Source organism: Haliotis rufescens, unplaced genomic scaffold (assembly GCF_023055435.1).
Source record: "Haliotis rufescens isolate VD_foot unplaced genomic scaffold, xgHalRufe1.0.p SCAF_12, whole genome shotgun sequence".
Taxonomy (NCBI): Eukaryota; Metazoa; Mollusca; class Gastropoda; order Lepetellida; family Haliotidae; genus Haliotis; species Haliotis rufescens.
In genome coordinates, this window is record NW_025963802.1 from 16,072,222 (window position 1) to 16,091,974 (window position 19,753).

Below are 19,753 nucleotides of genomic sequence, written 5' to 3' on the forward strand. Positions count from 1 at the left end.
ATGTAGGATACTGGTGGAATGATCTACAGTACTGGTAGTATGATGTACGATACTGGTGGGAAAAAAAGACTTCTTAATGTTTTTGTTTTATTCCAAATTTGTGAAAATTTGGGTTAATGGGTTGGTAAACAAAGTACATGTAATTAACAAATGTGAAACAGATCTGTCTCATCAAATGTCTCTCTTATCATTGCAAAAAACTTTTTCATGCAGTTTTGCATCTTCCTGAGGCAAGGGACTTTTACAATCAATTAGCACCCTTGCCTCGGGAAGATGGCAGTTTTGTCGTCAGTAAAGTTTCATGAAAACTGATATTTTTTAACAGATGAGAACAACAGATTGTGTTTATTCCAAGTGTCATGAAATGTACTCAACCATTGTTGTATATATTTCATCTGCATAATTTAACTGAAAATAATGTGTTGATTCCCTATGAGGTGATAAATGATGATGCCAAGAATCACGGTCCTATTGTGTTTGCCAAACTGGAGAGTTGCTGATGGTTGTGCTGTCAGTTCTTAGTGTCACTTAAAACAAACTGTCCTTTCGAAAAAAAGAATGTCCCCAGTGTCAATATGTTTAGGGTATTAGAGTATTAACAAGCAAACAGTTTTATATACATTAACCGAATATATTTATACCTGCGTTAACCTGTTCTTCTCTCCAGGAAATTAACAACACATGTCTACATGTAAGGGGGCACGGGTGGCCCAGATGTCTAAGGCGCCACAATTCACTGTGCAGAGTTGCGTCCCTTAGGCACCCTTAGGCACGCCAGAAACCTATGATTGTGGGTTGGCATCCCGGTACGCCCCGATTCGCCTTATTTCTAGGTTTGTCAGCACCATACCCGTGCTCATGGGTTTCACCGAAGTGGTAAACATCTGAGACCTGCATCACTTCGGGCTTTCCTCCCATATTAAGCTGACACACCGTGATATGACTGACTGCGGCGTTAAACCCAACTCACTCACTCACTACATGTAAAGGGGTGCAGGCTTAAACGGCACTTCAACAAAACGTCACCGATTTCTCTGGCGAAAACGGCACCGCATTTGGCGAAAAGGGCAAATATGTGTTGGGCGAAAACGGCACCTCTATTTTTAATAACGATAACAATGATTTTTGTAGTAATATATATGGTTTATTTACATGGTATTTGATGTATTTACATGTTAATGCATGTATGTGATGTATTAACATGTTACTGGATGTATGTGATGTATTTACATTGTATTTCCTGTTTTCACAGATAAGTACATATGTTCATAGATACAGTTCTTCAGTTTTGTCGGCATGTCCATCGTCATCTTCATCGTGTTCACAATATTGGCCCAACATTGTGATAGTAGTTGGCTCAGAGAGAGGTCTCCATCTTTGTATCGTCGCCATATGTCAAAAATCACCTCTTGGCGAGATGTGGATGATTTGCTCACATACGCCCTGAGTGGTCCCTCCTGAATGAGTCTTGCCTGTAGAGGCAACAGACGGGCCTCTCTGAAGAGCTCCGGGATCAATCTGTAGATCCCCAGGGACTGCTCACCCACCTTGTTACTGATACGTCTGTGCCAACCTAAAACGTGAGAAAACATTTTAATGTATAATAAAAACATTTTTATTGTTTAATATAGTTTATTTTTATTGTGTGTATTTGTATTTAAACTATTTGTATTAGTATTACCTCTCACAAAGTTGTTCGTCCTGACAGCTATGTTGAACACAGACCAGGATCTGGGAGAGAAGGTGGGATGAGCAATCCACTGGGCTTGAAAGTACCTGCAATCCAATTTCCTGACATTTCCGCCAGACTGTTTGAGTCAGGTGGAACAGTCATCCACGGATGCGGGTTCTGGAAGGGTTTTTCTGATTGCTTTCCAGAAGGCAGAAGGGGGCACCAGCATGGTGATATTTCTTATTGAACTAAAAAAATAATATAATAATAAATTATGCTGCTATGAATACTATACTATGAATTATTATTATCATTATTATTGTTATTATTATTATCATTATTTTATTTTTTTATTTTATTTTATTTTTTGGAGGGGGAGGGGGGGGGGGGGGGGGGGGGGGGGGGGGGCAAATACTTTGAAATTGTGATCTGACAATCCCATGTTAGACCTCTTAAATACAGTTTCAGCTTAAATTGAGTAAAGGTACTTAAAACTTCAAAGCGTATAGTGTTTTCACAATAAGTTAACAGCGCCTCCCAATCAGAGTCGCAGAAACGATGTGAGTTTAATTTCTATCACTACTTAATTACTATACTTTGAGGATTTCTGTGGCCAGTGGCGGACGTTATTCAAACTCCTTCCACACTGAAAATTTTAAAGAAATCTTTTCTTACTTAGTATGTTCCCTTGAAAACAGCATGTTTAAATTTGTGAATACCTTTGACCGAGGCCGGGCAAAGACCGTAGAGTTTCTGGACTATTGGGTTTACAGAATTAAAATGGGACGTGTTACTCAATTTTCTTTCTGGGCTCCCTTGGGAGTAGACCTCCTAGGCTGCTGTGAGGCGCCAGAAGTGTAACAGTTACCATCTCATCCTACCGGGTACCCATGCACTGCTGGGTGAACAGAGGTTTATTTCGAGCCAAAACACTTGCTTAACCCTACAATTAACATGGGGAGGTGGAACCGAAGCCCTGGAAACCCTCAGGAGTCAAGCTACCGAACACGGACCCCCATCCATCTAACTCTCCACGACCAACGTTTGGTGTGTGCTGGACACAGGACCACTGTGACAGACATAATGTTTAAAGCGGCGTTGAACCCAGTTCACTTGATCACTTAAATCGCTGTTTAAGAATATTTCCCTTTTAAAGGGCAAGTTCACACGGAAATGAACCTATTTTTCTTGTACTTTTTCCACATTAAAAGTGTTAACCTAGAAGTGTCATAGACAAAAATATAAAAATATCACAATTAATTAACATATTTTTCGCATTAAAACGATTTATATTTTTCACATTTACCAAGTGTTCTATTTCCACAACAAAAACACCATGGCTTATGCCCCTTGCAATATGACGTCATTGGTGCCAATTGATAAACATTATGACGTCATCATGCTTTGTTAGAGCCGCTTCACGTGGTGTAGGTACAGTTTTGTGATTCTAGCGTCTCAGATGCCAGCCAGAATTGTGTTATGCTGAGTCACCACTGCGCCGGAGTGTGTCGTAGACCATGTTGTTTAACCGCAAACTGGTCCTTGATATATTTTGCGTTGAGAATAGACAGGGACCCAGTTGAATTGGCACCAATTACGTCATAATCTAAGGGGGATAACTCAGGCCTGTTTAGCTCGAAAAACGAAGGCCTCATAACGGCATATCATTTTCACACTATTGTGAGCTTCCTACTTTCACTGTGAAAAAAATGAGTGTATATTTTCAAACACAGATACTAATTAATTCTAAAATTGCGTTTTGTTTAGAAAAAGAAAGAAAGTGATTTTTGCGTGTACACTTCCCTTTTAACGTGCCTTACACTAATGCCGTCCTACGTCTATGCCTGACATGTTTAAGGTGAGGTGAAACGGGGCTTAAAGTCGCGTCCAAGATTATTGCACTTATATAGCAAAGTGTGTGTTTGCGTGCGTCCGTGCGTCCCTGTGTGCGTGCGTGTGTGTGGCTGCCTGTACCATTCCAGAATAATGCCGATTTTATAGTGCTAGCCCACTGATATACCATGCCGCAGTTTAACCTGATTACCCCACTCAGACACAGTGTACTGCCTCTGAGCCGACCAGTCCTTGTTTTAACCCCTTAACGCTAAGCGCCAGGCAGGGTAACGAAAAAAACACATCTTTTAACGTTTTTTTTTATGACGTGGCGAAGGATCGAACCCCATGTTTAAGAGAAAACGAAATGGAGGTAGTAGATTATGTCTTTTGCCCATAACATGCGTTCCTGAAGCAAAGTTTCTATTTCTATTCTAGATTCCATGTTAAGCGTCGCCGAACAGTTATTTAAGTTGGAAATAAAGCACTATATAAATCCATTTTGTAACGACACATGTTGCTTACTGCAGCAAGAAATAACATTCACTGACGCTAAGAACTTGACCACTGTCCGCTGGTTTTATAATGTGCCCTTCTTAGTAAGAAAATGAGCACGACAAAACATCACAATAAACTTTTACAAAATTTGGAAGCCAATTTATCCCAGTACAAAAAAGACGGGTAGTTGACTGCGCCCTGTTCATGCGCATCATGCTATCAACGTAACGAGTTAGCCTAAATTGTTTATTGACTCTTGATGACACACACATATAATTAATGAAATCTCGTTGGTATAATCTCATTCAAATCAGATGTTAGTTTTCGCTACCGCTAAACAAAGATCTTTTATGTAGTGGCAGCGAGTACTCAGATCTGATTTGAATGAGATCGGAGTTCTTACAATTTTATACATATCCGAGGATATATAATTTTGCAGTTATGTTTGTGATACCACTACCATCGATTGCATATTATTATCTACGGGATATTATTCCAATATTATTTCTCATTCGTACTTCATATTACAGGGATGTTTTTTTTATATTAAACACAATGCCAAGCACACAGGAACTCAATGATAGCGTGTGTAGCATTACAATATTCGTATAGAAAAAAACCCAAACCCCTCTATACATATAGAGTCTTTGTCCTAGCACAACTGATACGAGCTTCCCTTTGTGTGGTTATAATAGTGACTACAGAAATCATTATTTGAACCAACGAACATTTAAAAAAAAATTCTAACATATTTGTAAATATTGTTTAAGGTTTTAGCGGTAAGTGTCAAACGAAGTATACGAGAGTTATCTACCTTTAATATTTACAAACTCAATGGTACTCCATCTGTTGATGTCAGATATGTTTATTTTGTGACACATATGAGTAATTTAGGAAGTGACACTGATGATAGAGAGAAAGATTTGAGATGGAGGAAGAAACAGAGGAAGAAAAACTTGGATGACAGTGACTCCTTACGTGAAAAATACATATCGGAAGGGAGAGTCTGTTACACTGCCAGTGACACCAGCAGCAGTGAAAGTCCCGACACACTGACTCCGAAGAACGGCAATGGTGATCTGGATAAGGGGACATTTTGGTTGACACGGATTGTCATTTTAAGATCTTTTGGGTTCGTTTACTGTGAGTGAACTACAACTGTAACAAGAAAATGTTAAAGTTGTGTTTAACTGTTTAACGTTCATGATTTAGTCTATATTGTTTTTGATACACTATGTCGGGGTACATATGCACGATGCTTTTTCAACATATAAATTCAAATGCCAAAAATAGGCCAGTGACTATATACTCTAGGGACTAGTGTAGTTTTCAAGTCTGGGGCTAGATGTAACTAGTGTATCGTCGGACCATAGGTTTTCGGACATCATATATGTTTTCGGACGGCCATGTTTATCGCGATTACTCGCGCTATAACGGGGGGTGTTGCATCACACAGACATTTTAAACTCTCAGATGATGGCATATTTGTAAGTGAAAATTGTCTTTAATAAGTGAATGAGATGTGTTACAGTTGTTCATGTGATTAGAGTGTGATTCAATGTTTCTTCAGCGTCCGAAAACCCATAACACAGGGATATAATGTGTAATGCCAATTCATTGCGTCTGTGTATTTAGAGTGTCATAAACTGATCATATGATTGGAGTAAACAGCCAAACAGAGTGGGGTTTGATTTACTTGATTTACTTGAATCAAACCTCCTAGAACTGCAAATTTGTTGAGACCCATCATACTTGAACTTTATCCTGCAATAATTAAAGCATCATCATTTGTATAAATCTATCTTAATCCCAGACCATACAGGATTACAAATCTTTAAGACAGAGGGTTTTACCATAATATTCTCATTGGCAAGTGTTCTTTGACATGTGTAACTACCATTAATTTAAAAATTGAAAATAAATCTTGTCTTCGTTTTTTCAGTCATTGCTTTCCTTGTGGCCTTGGATCAGAATAAACAGCTGATTGGAATAAATGGCCTCCTACCTGCCAACCAGTATATTAATGACATTGAGAAAAAGACAGATGGAATTAACAGGGAGGCATTTAACACATGTCCAAGTATCATCTGGTTGTTCAGCTATGACACACACCTGGATCAGATCCTTGACTATCTGGCGTACACAGGCTTGGCTCTGTCTCTGTTTCTTGTTGTACGTGGAGCTGCAAACTGGTTCATCATGTTGGGGCTGTGGGTGATTTACCACTCCATTGTCAACGTTGGACAAAAATGGTAGCTGTTACTTTTCTGCTTAGTTTTAAAGAACAGTAAATGTTGTAAGGCTATATTGTTATGCTTTTTGTTCACTAGTGCTATCATATTAATTACACATCTTGTATTATGTTGGATATTACTTTGGGATGTAACTATTCAATGAAGGATCAGTGCTTGTCAGTACTTATGCCACGATAGGAGAATTTTATTGTGATATCATGTATTAAAACGCAACAATACATGCATACACACATAAGAAGCACATTTCAAGTGGCATAAATAAACAGAAAATGCTATTTTCTGACAGGATGTTATTTCAGTTAACTCAGATGTAGGGTTAGACCTCTTCACACTAAATGCATTACGGTCATCCAGCTAAGCATTCCCAGTGATTACAGAACATGTCTTTGTAAAATGAAACATTTTGAGTTTTAATGTATGTTTCATTCCATTCTTAATATCCAGGACCAGTGCAATACCATTACCTTGCTTTGAGCCTGATTCAAATGATCATATTTTATGATCATGATATTTTCTATGTACCATGAATGTACCATGTTAGGTTATACATAATAGAGCCTAGGATTGGTTAACCAGTGGTTGATAACATGAACATTTAAAAACAACATTTGCCAGGTAATACATTGTGACCATCTGATTGTCTTATATAAGAATTTGCCCATATGAAGCACTGAAGACCTATTCTGCCCACTCAGGTGCAGGGCTGTTGCAGTAGATCAAGTTGAGTGACAAAGTATCACTCAAATACATGAAATGTTTTGTCAAATGAAAATTGAAACGTTGTGACTGATTTATAAATCTGTTTTATTTTTTCAGGTACAGCTTTGGTAAGTTATGTGTCTTATGTTTAGGATATGGTTGTACCTTAGAATGAGTGCGTGATGTTTAATAAAACCTGGTGGTGATAACAAATAAAATAACTGACTACTCGGCTATCGGCGGGGAAAAAAAAGTGGAAATCTGATTATTTTTTTTACATTTTCTCAAAAATGAGAGTCGGCAGGTCCGTAATCTGAAAAATATAAAACGCCTGGCCTTATGACACATTCTTAATACATCACTTAATGACACTTGATGTACATTGAATGCTCATGTATATATTGGCATCAACCTCAAGCCTGGAGAGTGTTATCATGGTTATCAGCTTACAGTGTTTAGAGTTAACTATCTACTTGAGAGAGTATTAAGAATGTCATGAACCAACCTAAATTATTCCAATAGGGCATATTGCCATTTCAAAGATTTTTTTAGCACTCAAAAATTCTATTTTTGTGTAGGTTGGGAGAACCAGATGCTTGAGACGGCATTCCTGACGGTGTTCCTGTGTCCCGTTTGGAGCCTGTCATCCATTCCACGGCACACGCCAACATCTCTCGTTGTCATCTGGGGACTTCGCTGGCTGCTGTGCAGACGGATGATCGGAGCGGTTAGTATTCATGGAATTAATCAACACAGACAGTGATGGAATGAATAAAAATGCTTTCACTGACATTCAGATAATCACATTTTCAAGAATTTCATGCCAGGGGAACTAGGAGGAGGACCGAGGTATTCCCAGAAAATTTGATTCAAGTCATTTCGACCCCACTTGTTTGTGAGGCTAATTTTGTGCTGTATATGAAGTTAATGACTTCTTTTATTACACAGACAGTCTGAGTTTTACACTAAGCTTGATGTAGAGACCAAGGGGCTTTGATATTGTAGGTATACAAAAAGTAAATATTGAACAAGCTTCCTCAACATTTGCATATAATCAGATGAGCAACAGATTGATGTGCCATATTCACTGTTTTCTGCGTGTAGCAGGGTGTGGAGTCATCCCACAGATGACATTCTTATCTCATTAAAAATCTCATTAAAATCAGACCTCAGTTCTCGCTACCGCTAAACAAAGATCTGAGGACATCCCATTAGGGGTCATGTCAGAACGACCTTTCATCCGACCAATCAGAGCATCGCTTACCAGATTATGAAAGTGACAGTCGGAATGTGATTTCTGATCATGCAACCTCGAAAACTTTAACTCCGAACGAAAGTTACGGGTTTAACGACTGAATCCATACAATCAAGACCATCTATTAGCCATTCCAGAATGTTCTTTTGTTTAGGTTTCAAATTCGTAATCGAGAATTTATCAAAATATCGCCAATTTGAAATTAGTGCCGTAAAGCATGAGAAAGCTGCCTTCTGATTGGTCATTCCATTGGTTGGTCAAAGTTCGCGCAAGGTCGGTCTGACGTGACCCGTAATGGGATGTCCTCAGATCTTTGTTTAGCGGTAGCGAGAACTGAGATTTGATTTTAATGAGATTGTTATCTTGTCAGCTTGCTGACGGGTTTAACCTCTTTAGTCATGTGGACAAGGCATCCATACACGAATCAGAAGGTCCGTGGTTTGAATCCCATCATGGGACTCGGCATTTTATAGCTGCTACATGTAATATACACAAGAAAATAAGGACTTTTGTATCAACTTTCAGTCTTAGTAGGAGGCACTTATAAATATTACAGATTGGCCAGGAATTTGGTCAGGGGCCACTAGTTGGTTGGTTGGTTTGTTGTTTAACGCCGCACTCAGCAATATTCCAGCTATATGACGGCGGTCTGTAAATAATCGAGTCTGGACCAGACAATCCAGTGATTAATATTATGAGCATCGATCCACGCAATTGGGATCGATGACATGCATCAACCAAGTCAGCGAGCCTGACGACCCGATCCTGTTAGTCGCCTTTTACGTCAAGCATAGTCGCCTTTTACGGCATGCATGGGTTGCTGAAGACCTATTCTACCCCGGATCTTCACGAGTCTCAGGGGCCACTAAGTGGAGCTAGCACTTAATATGGTGAATATGTAAACAAGGATTATATCCTACCTCAATATTATCCCGGGGGAAGTTTTACTCTAGAGTGTAGTACAGGATAGGATTAAACACACTGGTATGGGTTCAAATTCACTAGGGAGAATCATCCTGACACAAGAGAATTTCATCCCCTGGATAAAAAATAGGGTAGGATAATATTCGCTATTACAAATACACTGTATACCAGCACTTTGTAATATCGGTAATCAGTCAAATATTTAATATGATAATTAGTTTGTTGTTTCGTCAGTACTAAAACAATTGTTCAAATATATATTGTTTGTCAATGATATGAGTGTCTGAATTGAGGGGGGCAGTCGGGTAGCCTCATTTGCTCGTCACGCCGAAGACCTGGGTTTGATTCCTGACATGGGTACAATGTGTGAAGCCCATTTCTGGTGTCCCCCGTCGTGATATTGCTGGAATATTGCTAAAAATCAAACTCACTCACTCACTCACTCTGAATTGAGTATTAATATTCTTTTAGGGATTGATCAAGATAAGGGGAGACAACTGCTGGAGAGATCTTACTTGTATGAATTATCACTATGAGGTAAGATTGTGTACATTCCTCTGATCCTTTTATTCCTCTGAAGTTTTGTCCAAAGAATGGCAGCTGTATCTGTCATAGATAGTAGTAACCATTGAAACTCAAATTGGTATTTGGGTAAAATAAAACAGATTCTTTGGAATCAAAGTCCAGACAGGGTCACTTTCAAGATCCTATTATTGTTCTTATATGATATTCATTATATCTATATCTCAGCATGTAGCAGTAAGTGTAGACTCTATTAGGCCACACCAGTAGCAGCTTATGGACTGGTCATTTATCATGACAAAAATACACAGTACTAATTTAAAAAAAAATATAATTATAAATATGTGAAAATTATTTAGGGATTGGTCATTTATATTAGAGACAGGGGGCCATGAACATTTTTTCATGAAATGAGGGAGGCAATATGAGTCCTGAAATATACACTCCCTCCCAGAGCTCCAGATAAGCTGCGTATCTGCGTAAAATACGCTTAAAAAATACAGAAATACACAGTAAAATAAAATCCAAGCGTATCAAATACGCAACGAACATTACAGGTACGCTACAAAAATAAAATTGTGGCATATCATCAAAATATTGTGAAGTAACCATCCTTTTTCTATTAGCAAATCAGCAACTTATTTTGAAATTATAAACGGGCATTCCGTCAACCTTGCCAAACTCCACGATGACAGTTACATCATGATCATTTATCATCACACTTTCTTGTGGAAGTATCGTGGTATTTTTGAGTCCTATAAAGCTCTCGAACCCACATGACACCAGTTTGCAGGGACTAGATGAATAGTGTTTATAAAATATTTAACTTAAATACCCACATGTGTAAAAGCTAGTGGGTAATAGAGTAGTGGAAGACCCAGATAGAATTACTGATACCCAATGATTTTAAAATGCATGGGTAAAATACCCACAACACCAAAAGCTTATCTGGAGCTCTGCCTCCCTATTATAAATGACGGTCCCTTACTTAAAGCATTCACCAAGCAGTAGGGTAGCCTAGTGGTTAAAATCAGGCTGAAGATCCTGGTTTCTCATATTTGTACAAAGCTTTTGTGAATATCAGAGATGGTGTGTGGAATATATGTACATGTACTAGGTTTATGTTAAGTATTTCTTGTTTTGTGATTGAACTTAGTGTCATTCATTTCCTGCTGTGTCGCTAAATATGTATAATGACATTAAGGTTGTACTTGTCAGACCCAGCCAGTGCCGAACCCCCTGAGTTACTACCTGCATCAGTCTCCCGAGCTGATACACAAGATGGAGACACTCAGCAACCACTTCATCGAACTTGTGGCACCATTCTTCCTGATCCTGGGACGGAGAATGACCATCATTGGTGGAGGAATACAGATCTTCTTTCAGGTGCGTCCAGTCAGCTAATCTTAAGCAAAGCTTTAGTGAAGCAACATTAATGCTATTTTGGAAATACATGTATAGATCTTTGAATGGCATTCAGAAGTGATACACAAGGAAGAGAATTTATGGATGTCAACTTCTTTATTATGAGGAACACAACGTTTCGGAGTATATGCTTACTCCTTCATCAGGTGAATGAATGCCATGAGGCAGAGAGCATATTTTTGTACATGTAAGGACAACAAAATTAATAAGATAACAAAATGTGGAAACCAACAAGGGGTGGAAACTAACAAGGGAAGCCAACATATGCTCTCTGCCTCATGGCATTCATTCACCTGATGAAGGAGTAAGCATATACTCCTAACTGTTGTGTTCCTCATAATAAAGAAGTTGACATCCATAAATTCTCTTCCTTACATGTAAAGAGTTGTTCGTTTGAGCAAACTATGTCCAAAATTGTATTCAACACTTTTATTAAATATTTAGTACTTCTATTACATCTTAATTTGTCTTTGTCAAGTTGAAGTTTGATTTTCTTGTACAGAAATAAGGGGCAGTGTTGTAGCACAGTGACCGTTGGACATGTTACAGTTTGTGTCCCCCTGTCCTGTGCCAGGTGTATGGTGTAATGATTACAGATATTAGTGCTGTTTGTGTTACAGTTTGTGTCCCCCTGTCCTGTGCCAGGTGTATGGTGTAATGATTACAGATATTAGTGCTGTTTGTGTTACAGGTTGTGTCCCCCTGTCCTGTGCCAGGTGTATGGTGTAATGATTACAGATATTAGTGCTGTTTGTGTTACAGTTTGTGTCCCCCTGTCCTGTGCCAGGTGTATGGTGTAATGATTACAGATATTAGTGCTGTTTGTGTTACAGGTTGTGTCCCCCTGTCCTGTGCCAGGTGTATGGTGTAATGATTACAGATATTAGTGCTGTTTGTGTTACAGTTTGTGTCCCCCTGTCCTGTGCCAGGTGTATGGTGTAATGATTACAGATATTAGTGCTGTTTGTGTTACAGGTTGTGTCCCCCTGTCCCGTGCCAGGTGTATGGTGTAATGATTACAGATATTAGTGCTGTTTGTGTTACAGTTTGTGTCCCCCTGTCCCGTGCCAGGTGTATGGTGTAATGATTACAGATATTAGTGCTGTTTGTGTTACAGGTTGTGTCCCCCTGTCCTGTGCCAGGTGTATGGTGTAATGATTACAGATATTAGTGCTGTTTGTGTTACAGGTTGTGTCCCCCTGTCCTGTGCCAGGTGTATGGTGTAATGATTACAGATATTAGTGCTGTTTGTGTTACAGTTTGTGTCCCCCTGTCCTGTGCCAGGTGTATGGTGTAATGATTACAGATATTAGTGCTGTTTGTGTTACAGGTTGTGTCCCCCTGTCCTGTGCCAGGTGTATGGTGTAATGATTACAGATATTAGTGCTGTTTGTGTTACAGTTTGTGTCCCCCTGTCCTGTGCAAGGTGTATGGTGTAATGATTACAGATATAAGTGCTGTTTGTGTTACAGTTTGTGTCCCCCTGTCCTGTGCCAGGTGTATGGAGTAATGATTACAGATATTAGTGCTGTTTGTGTTACAGTTTGTGTCCCCCTGTCCTGTGCCAGGTGTATGGTGTAATGATTACAGATATTAGTGCTGTTTGTGTTACAGTTTGTGTCCCCCTGTCCTGTGCCAGGTGTATGGTGTAATGATTACAGATATTAGTGCTGTTTGTGTTACAGTTTGTGTCCCCCTGTCCCGTGCAAGGTGTATGGAGTAACGATTACAGATATAAGTGCTGTTTGTGTTACAGTTTGTGTCCCCCTGTCCTGTGCCAGGTGTATGGTGTAATGATTACAGATATTAGTGCTGTTTGTGTTACAGTTTGTGTCCCCCTGTCCTGTGTCAGGTGTATGGAGTAGTGATTACAGATATTAGTGCTGTTTGTGTTACAGGTTGTGTTAATCACCAGCGGTAACCTCAGTTTTCTCAACTGGTTGACCATTGTTCCTAGCCTGGCATTCTTTGATGATCGCAGTTTAAGTTGGATGTTCTCTGGGGGTTCTTGGTCTGTCAAGTGTCAGGTAGCCCAAATACAACACCAGACTGAAACTGGATTAGTTACGAAAGGTGAGTTTTTGACACAAAATTGATGAGTTGGTAGCTGAGATATTTGTTTCATATACCCCATTTTCATTTATAATGTTGTTTTTATTTTATTTCAAATATAAGCTGTTCAGTATTGCATGTTGTTACGCTTGTCAAAATGACTTAGTTGTCAAGAAGTCATCAATAGACAATAGTTATGCTTTCCTCACACATTAAAAAAAAAAAAGCTGACATGCTGTGATATAACAAGCATACTGTTGAAAGCGGCGATAAACCCAACCCACTCATTCCTTGATATGAAGAAAACATGAGGTGATTTCCAAATTGAAACACATATGTTTACCCAGAAATCAGTTCACACAGTTCATCTACCAGAAATAGAGTTAGTTTGGCCTTCGCTATTGCATCTCTTAGCTTTAGGAGATCTACAACCGATAGCGGATCTAACTGTAATTCTTGTTTTAACTGTGCTCGAGCCAGTAACAAAGTGAGTAATGGTTTCAGGTTGATTGTGAGATGGACATACCTGGTCATAGTGCTTTTTGTAACCGTGTCTGAGATTTTTGTGGATCTCAGGTTGATTTTTTATTGGCATCTGTCAGAGGCTTTGCTTTTGCTTTTATCCCTCGTTTACTGAAGGGAATGGGCTGTATGTCCTCTTTGTCTAGAGATGCCTTCGCCAATATGTCTGCTTATTCATTTCCATGAATATCTATGTGAGACAGGATCCAACACAGCACCACTTGTTCCCCTTGGTCTGATAGTTTTGTATAGTACAGAATGGCATTGACTGTATTTTGTCTCGAGTTTGAGTTTGTGCTGCTGCTGGCTTGTAGAGCAACTATATCGGAGGTTGCCGTTATTGCACTTCAGCATTCCTGTTGTCCTACACTGACCATGTTTCATTTATTGTGTTGTTGTCTCTACCCAGACAGCTCACTGAGACGTATGTTCAACATCGCCCTGGGCTGTCTCATCCTGAGTCTCAGTGTTCCTGTTGTCCAGAATCTCTTCTTCTCCAAGCACCAGGCTATGAACAAATACTATGACAGTCTGAGGCTTGTCAATACATATGGCGCTTTTGGGAGGTAAGTCATTCAGCAGTCAATCAAATATGTAGTACTGAAGCAGTGAGAACTGGTTAAGAATCATAATCCTCGAAAGCTACTTGTCACTGAGGACTACCTTCATTTTTTACTTGTCTGCGGCACAATTTAGTAGTCTTGGGATAGCGGACTAGCGTGAATTTCAAAGCCTGATGACCATAGCAGATTGGAAGGGTATTGGGTGGCATTTCAATGTGTGTCTCAATGTGTGTCTCAACCTGTGTCTCAATGTGTGCCTCAATGTGTGTCTCAACATGTGCCTCAATGTGTGTCTCAACATGTGCCTCAACGTGTGCCTCAATGTGTATCTCAACATGTGTCTCAATGTGTATCTCAACATGTGTCTCAATGTGTGTCTCAACATGTGTCTCAATGTGTATCTCAACATGTGTCTCAATGTGTGTCTCAACATGTGTCTCAATGTGTATCTCAACATGTGTCTCAATGTGTATCTCAACATGTGTCTCAATGTGTGTCTCAACATGTGTCTCAATGTGTATCTCAACATGTGTCTCAATGTGTGTCTCAACATGTGTCTCAATGTGTATCTCAACATGTGTCTCAATGTGTATCTCAACATGTGTCTCAATGTGTGTCTCAACATGTGTCTCAATGTGTGTCTCAACATGTGTCTCAACGTGTGTCTCAATGTGTGTCTCAACTTGTATCTCAACGTGTGTCTCAACTTGTATCTCAATTCAGACTTATTAACACTTTTTAGCAGTCTTCATTCCCAGCTCCACTATTACTGACATTGGTGTTATAGAACTTCACCAATACCAAAAGGGGACATGGTTGGCCCAGTCATCTATTGCGCCACAATTTGCTGTGCAGACTTGTGTCCCTGGGACACACCAGAAATCCATAAATTGGGGTTCAAATACCAGTTCACCCTGATAATGTTTCTAGGTTTGTCATAACCATACCCATGCTAGTGGGTTTCACCAATGTGGCAAACATTTGAGACTTTCATCACTTCGGGGTTTCCTCCCTCATTAAACTGACATGCCGTGATATAACTCCAATACTGTAGGCTTTATACCTATCGCACTCACTCACACGAGTACCAAAATATTTAATCCTCTTCTCTGAACCAACGATGGTGAGAGAGATGAAACATGATGAGGATGTGTACATTAGAATTTGTTTATTGCATTCATAAACATTAATTATTTTTCTTGGATGTTTTTCCATTGTAGCATAACAAGGGAACGAACAGAGATCATACTGGAAGGGACCTCGAGCAGTGACCCGAACGACCCCAGTGCCAAGTGGCTGGAGTACGAGTTTAAGTGTAAGCCTGGCAACATCAGGCGGCGGCCGTGCATTATCTCCCCTTACCACTACAGGATGGACTGGCTCATGTGGGTCGCAGCCTTACAGGTGGGTGGGCAACATCACCAGCTTCATTGTGTAAAACCTTGAGGGGTTCAATGTTTGAATAGAGCCCCAGTCCCTGCATCTTCCTAAGGCAAGGGAGTTAACTGACAATAAAAACCCAGTTTCCACCCTTGCCGAACTATGCTGGAACTCTGCAACTAGATCGTAGCACCATCAGTGACTACTATGAGTTACGTTCCTACGATGTCCCTCCAATTGACCAATCAAATTCCACATCTCATATCACTTGTATTTGCTTCAAACAAAATGGTGGCACCCAGTCAAGACAATCTGATAAATGATCATGATATTTATTGTAATAAATGGGTCTTACTTCGCAAAACCAGAATATAACTCCATATTTCCAGCCTAGTTGGGCATGGGGGAAAACTGGACTTTTATAGTCAGTTAACTCCATTGCCTCGAGAAGATGCAGTCCCCAGTGGGAAGTCTGGGTTAGAGTTGTCCCCAGCAACCTATACCTGTCTGTGGTTGAGACTTATTGGATTAGGTCACCTGGTGGTCAGGAATTTTGACTGGGTTGTCCTTCCAGCATCGATCATTGCTCATAATATCAATCACTGGTTTTTCTGGTCCAGACTTGATTATTTACATACACATCACTATACATGTATATGATGTTTTATATCAATTTCATACTTTTTTTTGACCAAGTTTGTTATACCTGTTTATTCACCTGGAGGGATACGATGAGTTGTTTTTTTTAAAGCGCATATTAATACTCGATAATTTTTTTTTTACACTATGAATCATGAATAACTCCTATTCTAATCTTTTTTGAAACCCTGAAACGTGCAACGTAGATCGTGTTAGGTAGGCAGAGCATGTATACTGTTTTGTTGGTCATCTACCACATACAACTCAACCTTCGTTAAACCGCTGATCATCTATAAGGCTCATCAATTATTTGGACCCCGAAGGTAGCGTTGTAGCGAGGAATCACCGTAAGTGCAATAATCTTAAATGCAATGTAAACCCCATTTCACTCACCTCTTTCTTCTTTATCCAGGGCCATAAGAAGCATCCCTGGCTGAAGCGCTTCATCCTCAAACTGCTAGGCAATGATGAGAATGTGATGTCCTTGATTGCTTATAATCCTTTTGAAGGTCACCAGCCACCCAGGTAGGTAGCCCTATCTCCCATCTTAATACCATGATTAGCAGAAGGCTGGGGAAGTTTGACTCCACCATTTAAACTCCAAGCATGTTTTTGTGTTAAATGTTTACTTTGTTCTTGATATATAAAATGTTTATCCAGCTTGTTCGTATTGAACAGCACTATTTCTTGTGTAGCCCTGTTAAATAAGGGACATTATCTCTCTTGAAAATAACCTCCCTTTTGGAACTCTTTGATCAGTTGACCACCTCCTTGATCTGATGGTGGAGCGTCTGCCCAGAGAGAGGAAGGTCCAGGGTTCGATCCCTGGTCGTGTCTTACCAAAAGACGTTAAAAGATGGTACTTGTTATTACCCTGCCTAGCGCTTGGAATTAAGGGGCTAAAGCAAGGACTGGTCGGCTCAGTCAGTATACTCATTACTGTGTCTGAGTGGGGTATTCATGTTAAACTGCAGCATGGTATCTCAGTGGGCTAGCACTATAAATCGGCATCAGTCCGGACATGTACAAGCAGCTATATGTCGCTATATAAGTGAAATAATCTTTGACGCGACATTAAACCCCATTTCACCTCACCTCTCTCTTGAAAATCACCACCCTTTTGGGAACTCTTTGTTCAGTGAGAACTGGTGATATTGCATCTGGAGAGCAACATGGCCAGACACTTAGAAATTAGTATTCTGTAGAGAACACCAAGCATTCTAAGGGACCGACCATTTGATGTGTACTCTCTCCATGATGTGAAAATGTCACAATATCATGAACAAAGCATCATAAATTATTGAATAATATTTCAGATTTATCCGAGCTGAGATATATAGGTACACCTACACTAAGGTTGGAAGTCGAGAAGCCGAGTCTGGTGCATGGTGGGTCAGGAAACACGTGGGAACCTACCTCCCAGCGTTGCCTAGCAACATTGTACAGAGTGCTGGGAGACAAGATATGCCTTCAGTCAAGATGAAACTGTAACCATGACAACGCATATTCAGTGTGATAGACAAATCATGTTAATTTATTTATATTTATGTCAATAAATATTGATAATATATTGTGTGTATTGTCATCATATGGAGTCTTTTTTCATTTTTATGCATATTAAGGTCTTATGAATAAAATACTTGTTTAGGGGGACCCATTTCTCTCCGCCTGAGGGGATTATGCTTATAGTAAGAAATGACTAACGGATGGTCAGGCTTGCTGACTTGGTTGATGCATGTCAACATATCACAAATGCAAAGATCGAGGCTCATGAGGTAAATCACTGGATTGTCAGGTCCAGACTCGATTATTTACAGACCACCGTCATATAGCTGGAATATTGCTGAGTGCGGCATTATTCCAACAAACAAACAAACAGAAACTTTGTCAGATTGAAGGGAAGGTGCTGTGTATGCCTTCTTGAGTGAGTGAATGGTGATTTACTTCAAGGTCAGCAATAGCCCAGCTCGTATATGTCAATATACGTTATATAATTGTCATTGACAGGACTTCCAATGATAAATAGCATGAACAAAGACCTGCGGGTTTCACATTGTAACCACCTGGTCCCCAGCTTGGTCTGTTCCAATGATAAGCTTCATAGGTTCTGCTTCTTTGTCCATATGGGGCAGTTTCAGCCATTCAATTATACCGGTATAGGCAATGCATGTGTGCAAGCAATACATTCAGTTAACAATAAAAACAGTTCACAATAAAACATAAAACATTCTGTAAGTGTTGTTCAGGCTCTTAAAGTGTTTTAACATTTTCTCGAATGTGGTAATTTTATGACCCTGAAGATCAGGATTAGAATAAGTCTTCAGCAACCCATGCTTGCTGTAAAAGGCAATTATGCTTGTGGAATGAGGCGACTAACGACATCGGGTGGTCAGGTACGCTGACTTGGTTGATGCATGTCATTGTATCCCAAATGCGTAGATCGATGCTCATGATATCAATCACTGGATCATCTGGTCCAGGCTCGATTATTGACAGACCGCTGTCATAATTCTGGAATATCGCTGAGTGCGGAGTTAAACAAACAAACAAAAACATTACTAACACCCGAATCATCCAAATTTGGCATAAAATTTGACATTGGTATTAATCTGTGTGACCCAAACTCAGAAAACATCGCCCATGAATTCCTTTTAAAGCTGTACATAATTATGATTTGTTGACTAACATATGTAACTATTACAAGCTTTTATCTCCAATCATGTCCGTTATAAATATTACATTGATAGCATGTATCGATTTATTCATTAGAAAGAAAATATCTATTTTCTGATCATATTGACGCCACCTTGACACGAAAACTTTTACAGGTACCAGTGTACCCTTAGACTACTTCGGTTTTTTTTGTTGTAAACGGTACACGTTTGTCTTTATATAGGTAGTCAGCTGAACAGTATTGGCCATAAGTTTAAACAATTAGACAATGTACACCTGAAACGGGGTTCACACTTTGCATCTATTTTGGGAAGCGAACCAGAATCTTCGACGTGGCCAATCAACATTTAGACCACTGGGCTACAAAAGCAAACAACACTGTCACAACCTCCACACCACCCATAAGCCAGTCACCCCACCCCACCCCAACCCTCATCATACAGGAAGGAAAATAGCGACAGTCTCTGCTGTGCTTTGCTTGTTGTTTTACGCCGCACTCAGCAATACCCCAGGTATATGATGACGGTCTGTAAATAATCGAATCTGGACCAGACAATCAAGTGACATGCATCAACCAAGTTAGTGATCCTGACTACCCGATCTTGTCAGTCGCCTCTTACGACAAGTATTGGTTGCTGAAGACCTAGTCTACCCTGGAACTTCACGCGTTCTCTGCTGTGCAAGCCCCATAGATGAGCAGCACAAATTGTATTTCCGTTGCAGCAAAACCAATTATTGTTTTGCAGTTTGTTACTCATTTTGGTTAACGCCCTCTTCAGTCATATTCCAGCTATATCATGGTGGCTTGTAAATAATCGAGCCTGGGTCTGACAAACCAGTG

General features: G+C 39.8%; 1 protein-coding gene across 1 annotated transcript; it reads left to right on the top strand.

Annotated features, from left to right (window-relative positions):
* The first annotated feature begins 4,808 nt into the window (after positions 1 to 4,808).
* LOC124146069 (lipase maturation factor 1-like) lies at positions 4,809 to 17,803 on the top strand. Its single transcript, XM_048393395.1, has 11 exons — positions 4,809 to 5,146; positions 5,946 to 6,255; positions 7,075 to 7,085; positions 7,536 to 7,684; positions 9,608 to 9,673; positions 10,877 to 11,044; positions 12,982 to 13,156; positions 14,067 to 14,223; positions 15,441 to 15,624; positions 16,652 to 16,764; positions 17,556 to 17,803. Exons 1-11 carry the CDS (start codon positions 4,885 to 4,887, stop codon positions 17,728 to 17,730), a joined length of 1,770 nt encoding a protein of 589 aa, XP_048249352.1. The 5' UTR covers positions 4,809 to 4,884; the 3' UTR covers positions 17,731 to 17,803.
* The last annotated feature ends 1,950 nt before the right edge of the window (positions 17,804 to 19,753 follow it).